Below are 16,072 nucleotides of genomic sequence, written 5' to 3'. Positions count from 1 at the left end.
TTTAGGCAATGTTTGCTTGATATCTTGCAATCCAGGAAAAATTGCATTCTCCTTTTCCAAAGCTGTATCCAAACCCTCATTATTTTTATAACTTGATTTAATGAAGTAATTTGAAGTGTACAACCCTGCTAATTTAATGACTGTAGTATAAATGCCATCATTTAAATAAATACTGAGGTTTAGGAGAACTCCCAGGAAAAGCCATGTAATCATAGAGAAATAAGGATGCCAATTCTCCTTATGAAGGAGGGAGTGAAAATAGAGGAAGAAACTGACAGGCAGACAGAAGACTATCAGTGAGGATCTCTAAAGAGAAATAAAGGATAACGAGTGTGCTGAAGGTATGGCTGAGAGGAGGTAGATTGGATGGAGACAAAATGTGTATATGTCCACAATGCATCCTCAAACTGTGGTAGCATTCTAGATGGAGTTCTTCTGGGTAGGGATTTTTACTATATGTAGTGTATACATAATTAGATGAAATAAAGAAAGAGAAAGAAAAAATTAAGCCCTGAGTTACTGCGGTCATCATTGAAATGCCCCTGGAGTGACCACTATCCCTATTATAGCCAAGCTGTATGTGTGATACTGCAAGTGTGTTTATCCCTTTTAAAGTACCTTTCCACTCCATTAACATTCCTTTGAGCTTGATGTTCAGATTGAGCTGGGAGATAGTAGGCAGCCTCAATAAATGCCTTTCCTGTTTCTGTCATTTACCCTGTGCTGCTTTTATACATGAGATCTCCAGAGCCACTCTACTCTTTTCCAAACCCTAACATCAAAACTCAAAAATGTCTAAGAATTTCCTTGTATTCTGTATTTGACATTATAACAAAGAAGTTCCAGGGTTAAAAAAATTACATCTAATCTTGGATTTCTGACTCCTTTTACCTTAGATTGGATGCCCAATTTTTGGCCAATAGAACCTATTTTTATGAGAGATTTGGGGTGCCAGAAGGGCCTCTACGCAGTCCATTGTTATACAGTCAATCTTATAGCATATATCCCCTACAATTCAGAAATATGTTGACACCCTCGGCCACAAACCCAAATAATGAACTCCCAGGTCCACAGTAAATCTTTAGTAAGCATCCCTGTAATCTGAGAGGATCTCTGGAGACAAAACATAGACATAAATATAGCCTCCAGAATGTGTTCACAGATGAAGGCTCTCACAAATGCTTTTATACAATCTTACAAAAATGTTTGGCCTGGAAAATAATCAGTTGCATTCAAAAGCTGGAACAAACCAAACCAGCAAGCAAAATGACAGTGATGTTCTATTAATCCTCCTTTCTTGAATTTTCCTTCTGTCAAAAAGCCAAAGGAAAGTTTGGGCTTATGGTAAATTTTAATTGAGTTTATATTTGGCTCACCTTATGGGCTACTCTTAAAAGATTCTTCAGGATCCGTTAAGCCCAGAATAAACTCTCATACCTTTATAGTGGCCCATTTGGAACACAAGGAATATTTTCTCTTTACACATATTTCCAAAGAAAGGAAAATATGAAACAAATAATTGCTCATCTGCAAATCTAAGTATTCTCTCCATAAAAATTAAAATTACCTGACATGAGATTTTAAGATAATATTTTCAGATTTAGACTTATAGGAATGTTAGAGATGATCTAATAATTATGGATTATCTAGTCCAAAGCATCTTATACTTTTTCTATTCTTGATACCTTTTCACTCAAAAAAATTTTATGCAAGCCCATGTATAATATATAAAATTGGTATTCAAATCAAACATGTATTGATAATAGATCATAATTTTGTGACCTTCATATTCAATTGTGCCACCCCATATGGGGTAATAATCCACAATTTAAGAAGCTTTGATCTAATCTACTTCCCTCCTACTTTATATTTGGGGAAACCAAGGTTTAGAAAGGAAAAATGACTACCTGAAGTCAAATAGGCACTGAATATGCAGTTGAATGCCAGTTCTGGTCTTATGATTCTAAATATAGCATTCTCTCCATTGCAACTCACTGATCACCAAGATAACTTATGACATTCAGAACTTTTATATAGATAACTTTTTATAACAGAGCTTTAAACAGATCTTGTTAACTAAACTTTTCAATCTTTTGAAAAACAATACAGCAGGCTTTCTGTTTTATCGTCATAGTAATGCTCTAAGGAAATTAATAACAAAATTTGACATTTTCATATCATCCATTACTTGACCTGCATTCTGAAAAAAGACCATGACATCAGGAATATGATGCCATGACTAGCAATGGATTGGATTTAAATGAGAGAAGGCTATGCAAAGCTACCAGCCTCCCTTTCTCCTTCATAGTCATTTGGGCTTGATGGCAAGATATAGAGAAGGATGACTGGAGATAACCTTGGATACAGTAGAAAATCGTGGCCTTTTTGAGTCTCCTGAGGCAATGTCCATTTAGTGATTAAGACAGAGGTATTATTATCCCCCGTTTCACTAATATTATACTAGTGTTAATGAGAGATTTAAGCGATTTTCCTGTTATTATTATCAATCAATCAACATTTTATTAAACACCTACTATGAATAAGGTGCTGTGATAAGATATCAAAAGAGAGTAAATGTCAGAATCAGGATTCAAACTCAGGACTTTATAGTTACAATCTAGTCCTTTCTTCAGTTAGGAATAACTCATTAAAATTACATGAAAATAGCAAATAAGATTTTAATTCATATGAACTCTTCTTTTACTTGAAGGTATTTTCCTACCTTATTTTTCATTTGGTCTCTCTAATTTGTTATCTTCAAATGCTTTTCTTTCTTAAAAAAAGAGAAATTATTAATATCTTCTGACCTTGTCACTTGCTTTTCTGAATATAAACACATACTTCTTCCTGGTGAGCTATCTAATGTGTCAAAGTATTTTTTTAAAAAAGAGAAAAAAAATAGTTCAACAAAAGTAAGGAATATATCAACTGAGGATGACGGGATATGTTCCACTCCCATATTTCTTTACCTCTGAAAAGATGATAGACACGCCAAGCTAGATTCAGTCGTTTTTCACTTCATATATTCAGATTTATTTTTTGTTCAATGGATCATTGACATTGTTACAGTCATTGTGCATATTGTTCTCATATTTCCGCTTTCTTTCATGCTTTATCATTTTGAATAACTTCCTATGTTTCTCTGAATTGTCCATGTCCATTATTTCTTACATCTCAGTATATATTATTTCATTCAAGTATTAAAGTTTATTTGGTGTTTCCTTTTAATTGGGTAACTATTTTCCCCATTTTGTTTTTTGTTTTTTGCTTTGTTTTGCTTTCCGCCAAAAAATTGCAACTATATTTTGTTGTACATTCAAACTTTTCTTTCTATGATCACCCTAAGGGAACATGCTTAATGCTAATGAACTTTTGTATAGGGGTTTTAGACTTCTTTTTAAAGCAAAATTCCAAATTTCTTACAAAATATATGGATACAGTCATAACACAATGTTGTACTGGTGTGCCTATCTTTCTGAAGATCCCCAACATTATCACCTTTGTTGATTTGCTAAGTATAAAGTGAAACTTCAGGATTTCCATTTTTATTAAAGTTTTTTGAGAGCAATCTTTTACACAGTCATTAATAGTTTGCAATTCTTTTTGAGATTTAGTTGTTCATATCTCTGAATACATACAACAGGGGATGATTGTTGGTATTAAAATGTTATGTTCAGGAGCAGCCAGGTGGTGCAATGGATAGAGCACCAGCCCTGAAGTCAGGAAGACCTGAGTTCAAATCTGGACTCAGACACTTAACTTCCTAGCTGTGTGACTCTGGGCAAGTCACTTAACCCTAATTGCCTCAGTGGGAAAAAAAGTTATGTTAATTCTTTAAATGTCTTAGTTATTAATCTCTTATTAGAGATATTTTGTACAAAATAACATCTTTCCTTTTATGCCAATTAAAATAGTTATTGTTACAGGGGTTTTACAAAATCTAGGCACAATTTACCTTTACAAGATATAATAGGTAGAATCTAAATTTAGTCTCCTCCATATTGGATCTTATGTTAACTTTACCCAACAATATACAAATGTGCTCTTTGAAGGTACTGATCACAAATAGTATTTAATGTCACATTTTCCTTTTTCTGGCAAGTTTTGTCCAATGCACAATGGATGCTTCTGAAGCACTTTTATAATATTGAAAAACATAACTCCACCTACTCAGCAATCAATTTATGTTTGCCTCTCTTTTAATGAAGGAGAGAATGGCACAGGTCAAATAATAAAATAGACAGTGTGGTTATCTACTGTGTCTCTTAATACCGATATAATTTTGCATTTAGGTATTCCTGCCAATGACAGAAGTATTTATAGGACTACCTCAACTCCTGCTCAATTGGGGCACCAGAACAATTCTGTGTTTCTAGGCCATTAATAAAATTGTGAGAGTCTTTGAGCTCTCAGACTCACTGTTCTGCTATCTCCACAGCATCCCTTTTCTCCCCTCTTTCAAAATCTCCAAAAAGATCTATTAACTCATTTATACTCAAACATTAATTACTGATAGCCAAAAAGAGGATTAAAAACTAAAACTGAAGAATGAAATTCAAATAGGATATTAAAAACTAGCCAAGAGTTGAAGGAAAAAAGTCATAGGAATGTTTGCTTTTTTAAGAAGACAATGAAAAACATAAGAAACATAATGTTCATTCTTCATATGAATCAAAGTATTTAACAAGTTGATGTGTTTTAAGGGAAATGAATAATAGTCTTACTCTGTATACTTTCATAACTATGATTTTTATTTAAATTTCTAATTTCCCCTAGGCTAATTCCATTTAAGCTCCAGCTAAATTAAAATGGCATCCTTTTCTAATGTTTGATGCAAATAGTCAAATCTCACTAGCATAAGAATAGCAGATGAAGTTGGAAAAGATTTCATGATTGTAGCCATGAAATAAATTCAAGAAGCCTATATACTAGCTGAACCTTACCTGAAGGCAAAGCAGATGAATAGATGGTAATCCTATGGGATCCCTCTTTCCCAGTGTAAAAAAATTCTTTCTCACATGATCTGATACCTATAATTGCCAAGCTAATCAAAGATAGGAAAACTGAAGTGTATTGTTCCGTTTGTTTAGGGCTTTGAGCTCTCATACTCAAGCTAAAAACTTTTATATGGCAAATTCTCTTGAAAGATATAATACTGAAACAATCAGTTACTCATAGTGTATCATGAATTAGTTTCACATCTTTTCTTGAGATGTTTTTGATAAGAGAGCACAAAAAAAAGGCACCACTGACAAGATCATGGGCACAGAATAGATATGGACACTGAATTGGGAAACTAGGAGTGCCAAAGACATTTGGTGGAATCTCTGGTACAAATCCATCTAAACTTTAAATTAAAGCATGCTCCCCTAATAATGGAGCTAGGTTAGCCTTCCTTAACTAACCACTGACTTTACTCCGATCTGAATAAATCTATCTATCATAAACTTGGAAGAAAGAATAATGATGTCTTATATTTTTGGTGTTGTCACAGCTTATATATTTCTCAGAAAAGAGGCAGTTGGTTTAGTGAGGTTAAGGTCTACCTTAGGGCCAAGAAGATTTGAGGTCAAATATATGTGAACAAGTTATCTGATTTCTCAGTGTCTTAGGCAAAACTAAGAAGATAAATAACAAATTAATTATCTTAATAGGGAAAATTTTCCACTTGAAGTTTCTTTTGTTAATAAAAGCATAGGTATTGACAAAAATAATAAAGCAAAATAAAATAAAAATTTTGCAATAGTGTGTGGTGGGTTAGAATATGTATTTCTTTACTGAAAGAGCAGGTATGTGCTCTTTCACATGTGGTAGGTTACCTAACATCTGAGCTCTCTAAAGTCATTTTCCTTGTCACATCATTGGGAATCTTAAATATTTACAATATACAAGGAGCAGTGTAGGCAGCATAGATTAGTGGATAGAAAAATGGCCTTGAAGGTAGAATGACCTGGTTTCAAGTCCCATTCTGACAGCTACTAGTTTTGTGAACCAGGCAAATCATGTAATGTTTCAATGCTCTGAAAAACTTTCTATGACTACAAATTTAAAATATATATATATATTGGCATTGGCTAAGGGAGTTTCCTCAAATCTCTATTCTTATCTCTATATGTTGGTAAACACCACCTTCCCCATCAAAGAATCTATAGTTATGATTCCACAGATTTGACTTGAGGATCCAGTGGTATTGCTTGCCTCTGTGTCCTAGTGAAGACAAGTTTACTAAAACTATTTAAATCAAGCCTTAAAAATAGTACATTCATGGGATTTGCTTTAGGCAAGTACATTGCTCATTAAAATTTTTGTCTTTCCATCATTAAATTTTTCTATTCATCAAATGGCTATTTTTGTATAAATGTTTAGCTGGGAATAAGTATTCTAGTATTATTAGTTTCTGAATTTATAATTGATCCACCCATTCATCACTGGAATCTTTATAGTTCCTTTAATAGTCAAGTAACATTTTTTATTAGTTGTAATGATGAATAACTAATTGAAATTGCTTAGATAATAGCTGCAACATATAACAGTCCTTTCCCCAACTAAGGACCCTACTGCAATTTGTCTAAACTGAACAGATGTTGTTTGGGTTAGTTTTTCCCTTTGCACACAGGTGGTCATAAGAATATTGCCTTCCTGAATGTAGAAGGTTATGGAAATTTGCCACTATCTTGTTCCTGCATTCTCTCCATCTGGGTTTGGGCTGGAAAAGAAAAATTAATGGTATAATAAAAAGACTACTTTTTTAGAATCATAAGGTTTCCATGTAGAGACTTTCTAGAACTATTTTCAGGTCTACTATTCAATACCTGTGTAATGATGGACAAAGTTATCTCTATTCTTTGGATCTCAGTTTTTTAATCTGTAAAATGAGACCAGAGTCCACAACATCTCTAAGGCCTTTTCTAGTTGGAATATTCTACAATTCTATGAGAAAAATATTTCTAGCTTTCATCAACTTATGCAGGTGACAAATTGCTGTCAGCCATACTGAATGGCAAATAATAGGCTCCTCTCAGCATCAATGATTGACAATTGCACAAATCACAGAATTAAGGCCTAGATGTAATGATCTTCTTACCTCAATAAAGCTTGCCTTTCTTTTAAAATGAGGAGGAAGCCAATCAATCACTCCACCAATCAGTTATCAGTTAAAAATATACACACATATGTATGTATGTATACATATATGTATCTATGCATATGTACATGAGTATATCTATGTGTATTATTGTGTACATGTGTATGTATGTATACAGGTGTATATATATACCCATATATGCATATGTACATTGTATATACATATATATGTGTGTATGTGTATGCATATATACACACCCTTATATATTGTGTATGTATGTACATGTGTATATATGTATATATAAAATCATTCTACACATATTTCCATTTATCAGTACTTTCGCTAGATGCTGATAGTGTCTTCCTTCATGTGTCATGACTAATGTGTCATTAGTCAATTTGGGTATTTATAATAGTCAGAATAACTTATTCACTCAAAGTTGTTCTTAAAACAATATTGCTATTATTGTATACTATATTCTCTTGGTTCTATTCATTTCACTCTTCATGTAAGCCTATCCATGTTTTTTCTAAGATAATCAGGCTTATCATTTCTTATAGCATAGCATAGCATCATTATCATCATTATATTAAGCCTATAGTCACCACATTATACACCACAATTTACTCAGCCATTTGTGGTAGCAAATGACTGGAAACTGGGACTGTCCAAGTTTATTTTCATGTTCAACTTAAAATTTACCTTAAGCATGAAGCTTCTCCTAAACACCCAGAAGTTAGTGCTCCCTCTTCCCAATGACCATGTTTTATTTTGGATATATTTAAATGGTTATGTATTGAATCTGCTGGATAGAATGTAGTTCCTTGAGAACAGAGATGATTTCTTTTTTATACTTGTGTTTGCACTGCCTTGTCATAGTGCCCGTACATAGTTTTTGCTTAATAGATGTTTGTTGAATGATTCTAGCCTATGCAACAAAGTAATGTTGGAAGATGTTAAATTGCTTACATAGAGCACATGGTGCCATGAGGTCTTCTGGAAAATATAGAAGATTAAGCCATTCCTGTAACTTGGTACTTTTGTTATACTTCTATAACAAATGTTCCCTGTTAATATAGCTTCAATTTTTTAAAAATTACATTTAATGAATAGAACCAGCTACACCCAGCTAAAGAACTCTGGGAAATGAGTGTGAACCACTACATAGCATTCCCAATCCCTCTATTTTTGTCCACCTGCATTTTTTTATTTCCTTCACAGGCTAATTGTACACTATTTCAAAATCAGATTCTTCTTGTGCAGCAAAATAACTGTATGGAATTGCATACATATATTGTATTTAACATATACTTAAATGTATTTAACATGTATTGGTCTACCTGCCATCTGGGGGAGTGGGTGGGGAAAGGAGGAGAAAAATTAGAACAAAAGTTTTTACAATTGTTAATACTGAAAAAATTACCCATGCATATATCTTGTAAATAAAAAGCTATAATAAAGAAAAAAAACAAAAATTACATTACAATATAATAGATTATTTTCCCCCTTATAAGTGTAAAGTCCAAAACCCAACTTTCCACAGATACATGGTAAGTTAGAGATAATAAATTGTAGGTTGTTTCTAATTTTGAATGAACAGATTCTAATTTTCATTTGTACCTCAGATGACATGATTTTTAAAGTCATTTTTAAACCTTCTAGCCTTTGCTACTGGCAACCATATAGTTGAAAGTGCAAAGACTTCTTATGGAGGAAATCAGAAGAGGCAAAAATGAATGTTAAAAAAAACTATACCTAATGAACTCTTGGCTGATTGATGGAAAACAGTTTTTTTTTTCTCTTCAGTAAATGATTACCCATGCTGGTAATACTATTGACCTAAATAAGTCTGTATACATGAAGTATTATCCTTGAATTATCAAGAACATAAATAGGTGGGGATTGAGGAGAGGGAATAGAAAGAGGAGGCAGAGCTCTTATTCTATGAATGAAAATTAAAAATTCTTCTTCAGAAGAAAAAAGCAAACTGTAAGCCTAATGTGATAAATAGGTTTTTGTTTGTTTTTGTTTTCACTTTTAGTTAGGTTATTTCTTTAGTGGGGAAAGTTCAATTCAATATTTTTTAAAATAGGCAAATAATACAACTGAATAGAAATACTGATTTATTTGTAATGCTTATATAAGAATAAAAAGTTTTCATTAGAGGAAGAGGAAGTATAAGGAAACTTTAGTAAAAATTATGAAGCAGTTCTAGGAAGTTTCAGTGGCTTTATATACTTGGCACTAGTGCTTCACAAAGCTTATTTTTTTCTCCAAACTTTTTCTTTTGTTTTCTGTGATACAGATGTTCCACTAGCATCACTTTTATGCTTAGCTTTATTTGAGGATTAAAGTCAAAGCAATAAAAGTGCTCAGAGAAGAATAAAAAATAAATAAGTAATAAGAGAAAAGAGGGTATATAGAGATGAGAAAGAGTAACAAAGGATACATATGTAAAGCTTGGGAATCAAAAGGGAAGAAATGACATTAAGCTGGGAGACACACAACCATAGAATCATAGAAATCAATTTTATATTTGGAAGGAACCTTAAAGACTATCTACATTCACTCTCCTAGTAAATAAGATGAAGAAACTGAGGTATAGTGGGATGAAATGACTGGACTAAAGTCTTACAAGTAGGTAGTGACAGAACCAGAATGAAGAACTATGTCTTCAGACTTCTTGAACCATTTTTTTCCTCACCAAAAAATAACTTGAAGGGGTTCTTTGTGAAATGTTCTGAAGGGAAAGAGGTATCTTCTAATGGAATAAGAGGTTCTGTGTACCCAGATTAATGTGTAGTGAGTTGGAGGAGCATATAAAAATAAGGAGGCAATGCATTGAATTAGGATTAATGAGAACTAAAGAGAATGAATGTAAATCAACACATGCTTTTTTCACTTCCTTTTTACTGGTTTTTTTCTCTCTCCCATGTTTTTCCCTTTTGCTCTGATTTTTCTCGCCCAACATGATTCATAAAGCAATGTGTATCAAAAATTACTTACTACAGTAAAAAGGACTAATGGTAGAGGAGGGCATAGTATATGACTACAGAATATGACATTATATATTTTAATTTATACAGTCATTTGGGAAGAAGTCATTCAGTTATATACAACTTTTACAAAAAAAAATATTGCTATAGTGTTGAAATGTCAACTTAGATAACTTATCACTATTCTTTATAGAATACCCATGTAGTCACAATGTAGCTAAGTCAGAGCACCTTTGACAGCAGGATATCTACAGATGGACACCAACTTTGCTGTACCAGCAGTTCTGGTAATTTTAGAGCTGACAGCCATTGATGAGTTTACCCACCCAGTTATGATTAGAAGATTGTTAAATCTGACCTTTTAAAGGAATACAGGCAAGGTTGGCCTTCTTATCTGTAGGATAAGGAGCAATTGTTTTCCTTATGTAGTTCTTTGTAATTGTCTCTCTGACTCAAGAAAGAAATCTTGGCCAGTGCCAACCAAGAAAAAGAAGTTGGGAAAATGAGAAAAATGGAATGGAGGAAAAATAAGAGATGTCCACTATAGTTAATTTTTACCTGTCCCTCTTATCTAAAAAAAAAAAAAGAAAACAAGGAAAAATGTCCTAGGTCAGTGTCAGATTTTATTAGCCTTCAAAATGTCACTTTACTTCATACCAAATACATTTTTGTTTATTTAGAACCAAATTCAATAGACATAATGATTTGTTCTTTCCCCTTTCTTAGGCTTACTTTAACCTTGTCTTGTCCAATGGACTTGAAGAACTTTCCCATGGATGTCCAGACATGTACAATGCAACTAGAGAGCTGTAAGTCCTTTCATTGAAATAAGTTTTTGTTTTATTTTTTTCTATCAATATCCTGCTTTTTCCCCTCCCACTGAAGGGAAACTGATCAATAAGATTTACTTATCTTTTAGCTAAGAATGCTCTTTCTTACGCTAAATCAGAGATATTGATAATTTGAGATTCATAAACTCAATGTCCATGCAGAGATTTCAAAGAGTCCATAAACTTGGATGGGTGAAAAACCTATTATATCTTATTTTCACTACTCTCAATTAAAATTTAACATGCCCTTCACTTGTGAATGTAGATAATAAAATATTATTTTAAGAAAGAATTCCATTACATGAAAAAGATTATGAATTGTTGCACTAAATGGAAGCCACTCCTCAGATGCTTTCTAGAATAGGGAAGTGATCACAGAATCTTTAGCATTAATTCTGGAAAATTCTAACAACTAAAGAGACCTGTGATGTCAGTCTTGCTTACTTTGCCACTTTGCTGAGGACCTGTGTTCCCCAAATCACTATACTATATCTTCCTGGTATATATGTCTTCAGATAAGTAATGCCTGAGATTGAGAATGGAATTTTGAGCCAAGAGCTCTGAATTTTCTCCTTGGTGTGTTAGTTTTAGAAAGTTATCTACACCTTGAAAAGATGTTCAAGGATTTTTATTTCCTTGCATAAGTTTCTTCCTTTATTTTTCTTTTTGGAAAAAATAAACTCACCTTCCAAAAGAGAGTTCAATTAGGAATGTGGAAGGAAAAGGATAGCATATGAAATCTGAAGATTGCTAGCTCTGCTATATATTCTGTATCACTTTGGGAAAATAATTTCTCTGAACCTAAATTTACTCATTTGAAAAATGAAGTGGTTAGATTGATAATCCTTAAGGCCCCTTATACCTCTAAATTTTCCTTCCTGCATGTTATAACCTAATGTTATCTACACATGGATCCTTGACATTCTGATTCTTTAGTCAGAGCTTTTCAGGCAAAGACTAAGACAAAGGAAAGGAGCCCCACCAGAAGAGATAGAGATCAGTTAACTTTGCCATTGATTTCTGTATAACTCTCACTGAGGTGCTGTCCTGCAGTAATTTTGTTGAAAATAATGAGCATGCTATATATGCCTTTTTATAGTCTCTTCCAGATTCATTGAGCAGCCCTACCTCAGATATATGTTTTATTTTGTTTGTTTTTTTCCATGTCATTCATTAAAATTTTATACTTTCTAGGAAGTGTCTATCCATATTATTGACCAAGATGTTTTATTTTCTCTAGTTGGCTATACCATGAATGACCTGATATTTGAGTGGCTAAGTGATGGACCAGTACAAGTGGCTGAGGGTTTAACCTTACCTCAGTTTATTTTGAAAGAAGAGAAGGAACTTGGGTATTGCACAAAGCATTACAACACTGGTAAGTATTATTTCTGTTAAACTAAGACTTTTGGATTTTCTTTTTTTTTCACATAGGTTGAAAAATAAAATAATCCCTATTCACATAATATCTGTAATTTAGGTTATTTTTACTTGCATATAGTTTTTAATATTCATTTAGAGGTCATACATACATAACAAGCAAATTTAATACAAAAAGTCTTTGTGATCTCTAGAACATGTTAGGAGAGAATGCCTCCCTGTAACTCATTTTGAATATGATCAATTTGCAAAGTTTTAAACCAAGTCTTCAAAGAGAAACAGCTAAGTATAATTTCTCCTGAAGATACAGTTAAGAAATTTTTGTTCTATCCATATGTTTATCATATATTATCTATTTATCATTCTTTCTATTTCTTTTGATTCCTCCCTCTTTCTCTTTCTCTCTATCCTTCCCTCCCTCCCTCCTCTGATCCTTCTTCCTTTCCTCCCTCCGCCTTTTTCTCCCCCCCTGCTTCTTTCCATCCCCCTCTGTCTCTTTCTCTATCTTTCTTTCTTCTCTGTATGTCTCTCTGTGTGTTTCTCTCTCTCTGTCTCTCTGTCTCTGTCTCTCTCTGTCTCTCCCCCATCTCTGTCTCTCTCCATCTCTCCTCTGTCTTTTCTCTTTTTCTCTTTTGGTATCTATCTTTGTCCCTATCTCTTTCTCCCCTCCTCTCCCTTCCCTTCCTGTTTTCTCATTTTCATTGTCTTCTTTTTGCCTCCTTCCTCCTTCTCTCCCTGTCCTCCTCCTTCTCCCCATAACTTTCTGTCTCATTTTGTCTCTTGTCTCTCTGTCTCTGTTTCTCTGTCTCTCTCTATCTGTGTCTCTCTCTTTCAACAGAAAGGTAAGGTGACTTAGAAAAACTGTAAGTGATTTCATGAGTCTGATGTCTATCTGGGAAGAATGAATACAAACACTAAAGTTTATGCATAGGAAGCAAAGCTAAAACTTTAGCCCTCCTAAAGCCCAACTTATTGTTGTCATTGATATGCTGGATAAAATTACACATGAGGGTTGGCACTCTCTGCCTTAGTAAAACAGGGGATAATATCCTGCTTGTTTGTAAACCCAGAAATAGAGACATCCTGCTTTCCAGTGCTTCACAGTAATAGGATTTTGGAAAAGATTCAGCTGGCTAAAATTCAGCTGGCTCCAAGAACATAACCTGGGGGGGGGGGGGAATGAAATAGTATTGAGAGGCACTGGAGACAATATCGGACGTGACAATAACAGTTCTTCTATATTTGTACCAAAATGTTTGTGACCATCCAGTGAAAGATGGTGATCTCCCCTTTGAAGATTTGGTGTTTAAGTCTGTGCATTGATCATACCTAGAGTGAATAACAGCGAGGCTATATCTATTCAGGATGTCTTGCACAGGTGCAGCCCTGAGTTGTTTATCTGCTGAGCACAGTAGATCATGAAGGAATATGCAAGCTAACAAGGTCACATAGCTAGTTGATGGATGCAGTAGGACTAGAACAAAGGTTTCCTGACTCATGATCCAGTATACAGGCAGCCACATCACATTATCTGTCTGCCTGTGCATCTCTCCTGATGCTGGCAGAGATTGATAAGCATTTATTGTTTTTTGTAGAGTAACTAGTTCAGTGGTATCAATTAAATGATCAATATCATTGAAAGATTGAAGATAATATGTCAATTGCTTCTAGTATAGAACATTAGACTTCTCCATAGATTATTATTATCTTCTGGGCATCCAGATTTCTTATCTAGTCACTTTTTAAAGTATTCAGACACTATAGTTTAACCAAGAATTGTTTTGTTCATCTCTTATGAATCTTACTATGTAGGAAGGCATGATCATTAAAGCTTTAATCATATCTAAAGAAGGTAACCCAAGATAGTAGTTTAAGGCTTGGACCTTACTGTGGTTCACTCTCATATTTCCCTGATTGTTCCTCATGCTTAGAATTCTCTTCCTCTTTGTTTCAATCTCCTTGGCTTCCCTGAATTCCCTCAGGTTCAGATAAAATCTTCTGCCAGAAGTTTTTCCTGTTCCTCCTTAATGTTAGTGCTTTCCTTTTGCTTTATTATCTCCAATTTATCCCCTATATTTCTTGTTTGTACATAGTTGTTGCCTCCCCCATTGGACTGTGAGTTCTTTGAAAGTGAGGATTGTCTTGTGCTGTTTTTATATATTTTCAGAGCTTAGTATATTTATAATGTTTGCTGACTAATGGACATTTAAACAATATTTTATTTTTCCTCCAATTATATAGTAAAACTTTTTAAAACTTTTTTTTTAATTTTGAGGTCTAAATTCTAACCCTTCTTTCCTCCCTCACTTCTCCTCCCCTCTTTAAGATATTTAGCAATCAGATATAAATTATACATGTGGAAACTTGTATCACATTTCCATATTAGACTAATAAGTTTAATAAATGTTTGTTGACTTACTGACTCCCTATACAATTATGTGTAGGTCAGCTAATACTTCTACCTCTCTTTTTGTTTGTATTTGCATTCTTAGAATTTAGCATAGTGTCTGGAACATAGTAAATACTTAATAAATGCTTTCAGGTAACCTGCCTGCTGCAAGGAAACTCTGTTACTATTAAGATAAAATTAAATTGTTTATTTGTATCAGTGGCAAGAGATTCTATGCTAGAGGCTCTGAACAACTTTAAATTCCAAATTCCTCAAAGATAATCTTGCCCACCCTGGATGCCTTAAAAATCACTTCTATAAATCAAAGTTATGGAAGACAGTTTAATATATAGCCTTAAAAAATAACAAATTCTTAGGGGCAGCTAATAGCACAATGGATAGAGCACCAGCCCTGAAGTCAGGAGGACCTGAGTTCAAATTTGGCTTCAGATACTTAATACTTCCTAGCTGTGTGATTCATTTAGCCCCAATTACCTGAGGGGGAAAATAAAAGAGTAACAGATTTTTTAAGTGGAGGCAGAAATAAAAAAAAAAAAAATTCAATAAAAATTTAATTGATTAAAATAATTTACGCCAAATTTATGCCACATTTCTTTATTTTGGGATTCTCAGTTTCCCTTATTTATAAAATGAGGGAATTGAATTCAATGACACTAAATTTATGATTCTACAATCTTGTAATATACTGCTATTTTTTGCATTAAAATAAGAAGTCTGTTGATCATTTTTGTAGGTGGTTATTGTTTTCTATAACTTTATCTCTGTCTCCATCTCTACTCATACCCATATTCACATTTATTTCCACAACCATATCTATATGTCAATCAAAAAAGGTTATTTATTGAAATGAAATGAAATATGCAGTTAACTCTTCAAAATAAATTTCCTCTTTGCAGGAAAGTTCACTTGCATTGAAGTCAAATTTCACCTGGAGCGCCAGATGGGATACTATTTGATCCAGATGTATATTCCTAGTCTATTGATAGTCATTTTGTCCTGGGTTTCATTTTGGATCAATATGGATGCGGCGCCAGCCAGAGTGGCTTTGGGCATCACCACAGTTTTGACAATGACAACTCAAAGTTCTGGTTCCAGAGCCTCACTTCCAAAGGTAAGACTTGGTTATCTGACTCCAGTTTCATTAGAATTCTTTTCTATTGGGAAAACCTATGTGAATATTAATATATGCTAATATAAACAAATAGGAGATAAATAATGTGTTTGAATGTATTTGAAACATGGATGATGGAAAATGGCATGTTTGAAGATGATAGTCATTTAGGTTTCTAAAATTCAGATGCACATAGTAAAGGAGGAGAGGGAACTAGGATCAGAAAATTACTCAAGAAAGTTATTGAAAGTCCTCCTGATT

At 33.5% G+C, this 16,072-nt stretch overlaps 1 protein-coding gene across 2 annotated transcripts in view; it reads left to right on the top strand.

Annotated features, from left to right (window-relative positions):
* The window catches only part of GLRA2 (glycine receptor alpha 2), a 304,778-nt gene that overhangs the window by 121,020 nt on the left and 167,686 nt on the right, over positions 1 to 16,072 (top strand). For both annotated transcript variants that reach the window (XM_074299962.1, XM_074299963.1), the window contains 3 exons: positions 10,807 to 10,889; positions 12,151 to 12,288; positions 15,597 to 15,811. In XM_074299962.1, the coding sequence (XP_074156063.1) occupies positions 10,807 to 10,889; positions 12,151 to 12,288; positions 15,597 to 15,811 (436 nt within the window). The remainder of the gene's footprint in view (positions 1 to 10,806; positions 10,890 to 12,150; positions 12,289 to 15,596; positions 15,812 to 16,072) is intronic.

Source organism: Sminthopsis crassicaudata, chromosome 3, assembly GCF_048593235.1.
Source record: "Sminthopsis crassicaudata isolate SCR6 chromosome 3, ASM4859323v1, whole genome shotgun sequence".
In the NCBI taxonomy this organism is placed as follows: domain Eukaryota; kingdom Metazoa; phylum Chordata; class Mammalia; order Dasyuromorphia; family Dasyuridae; genus Sminthopsis; species Sminthopsis crassicaudata.
This window is presented reverse-complemented; position numbering and strand designations above follow the sequence as displayed.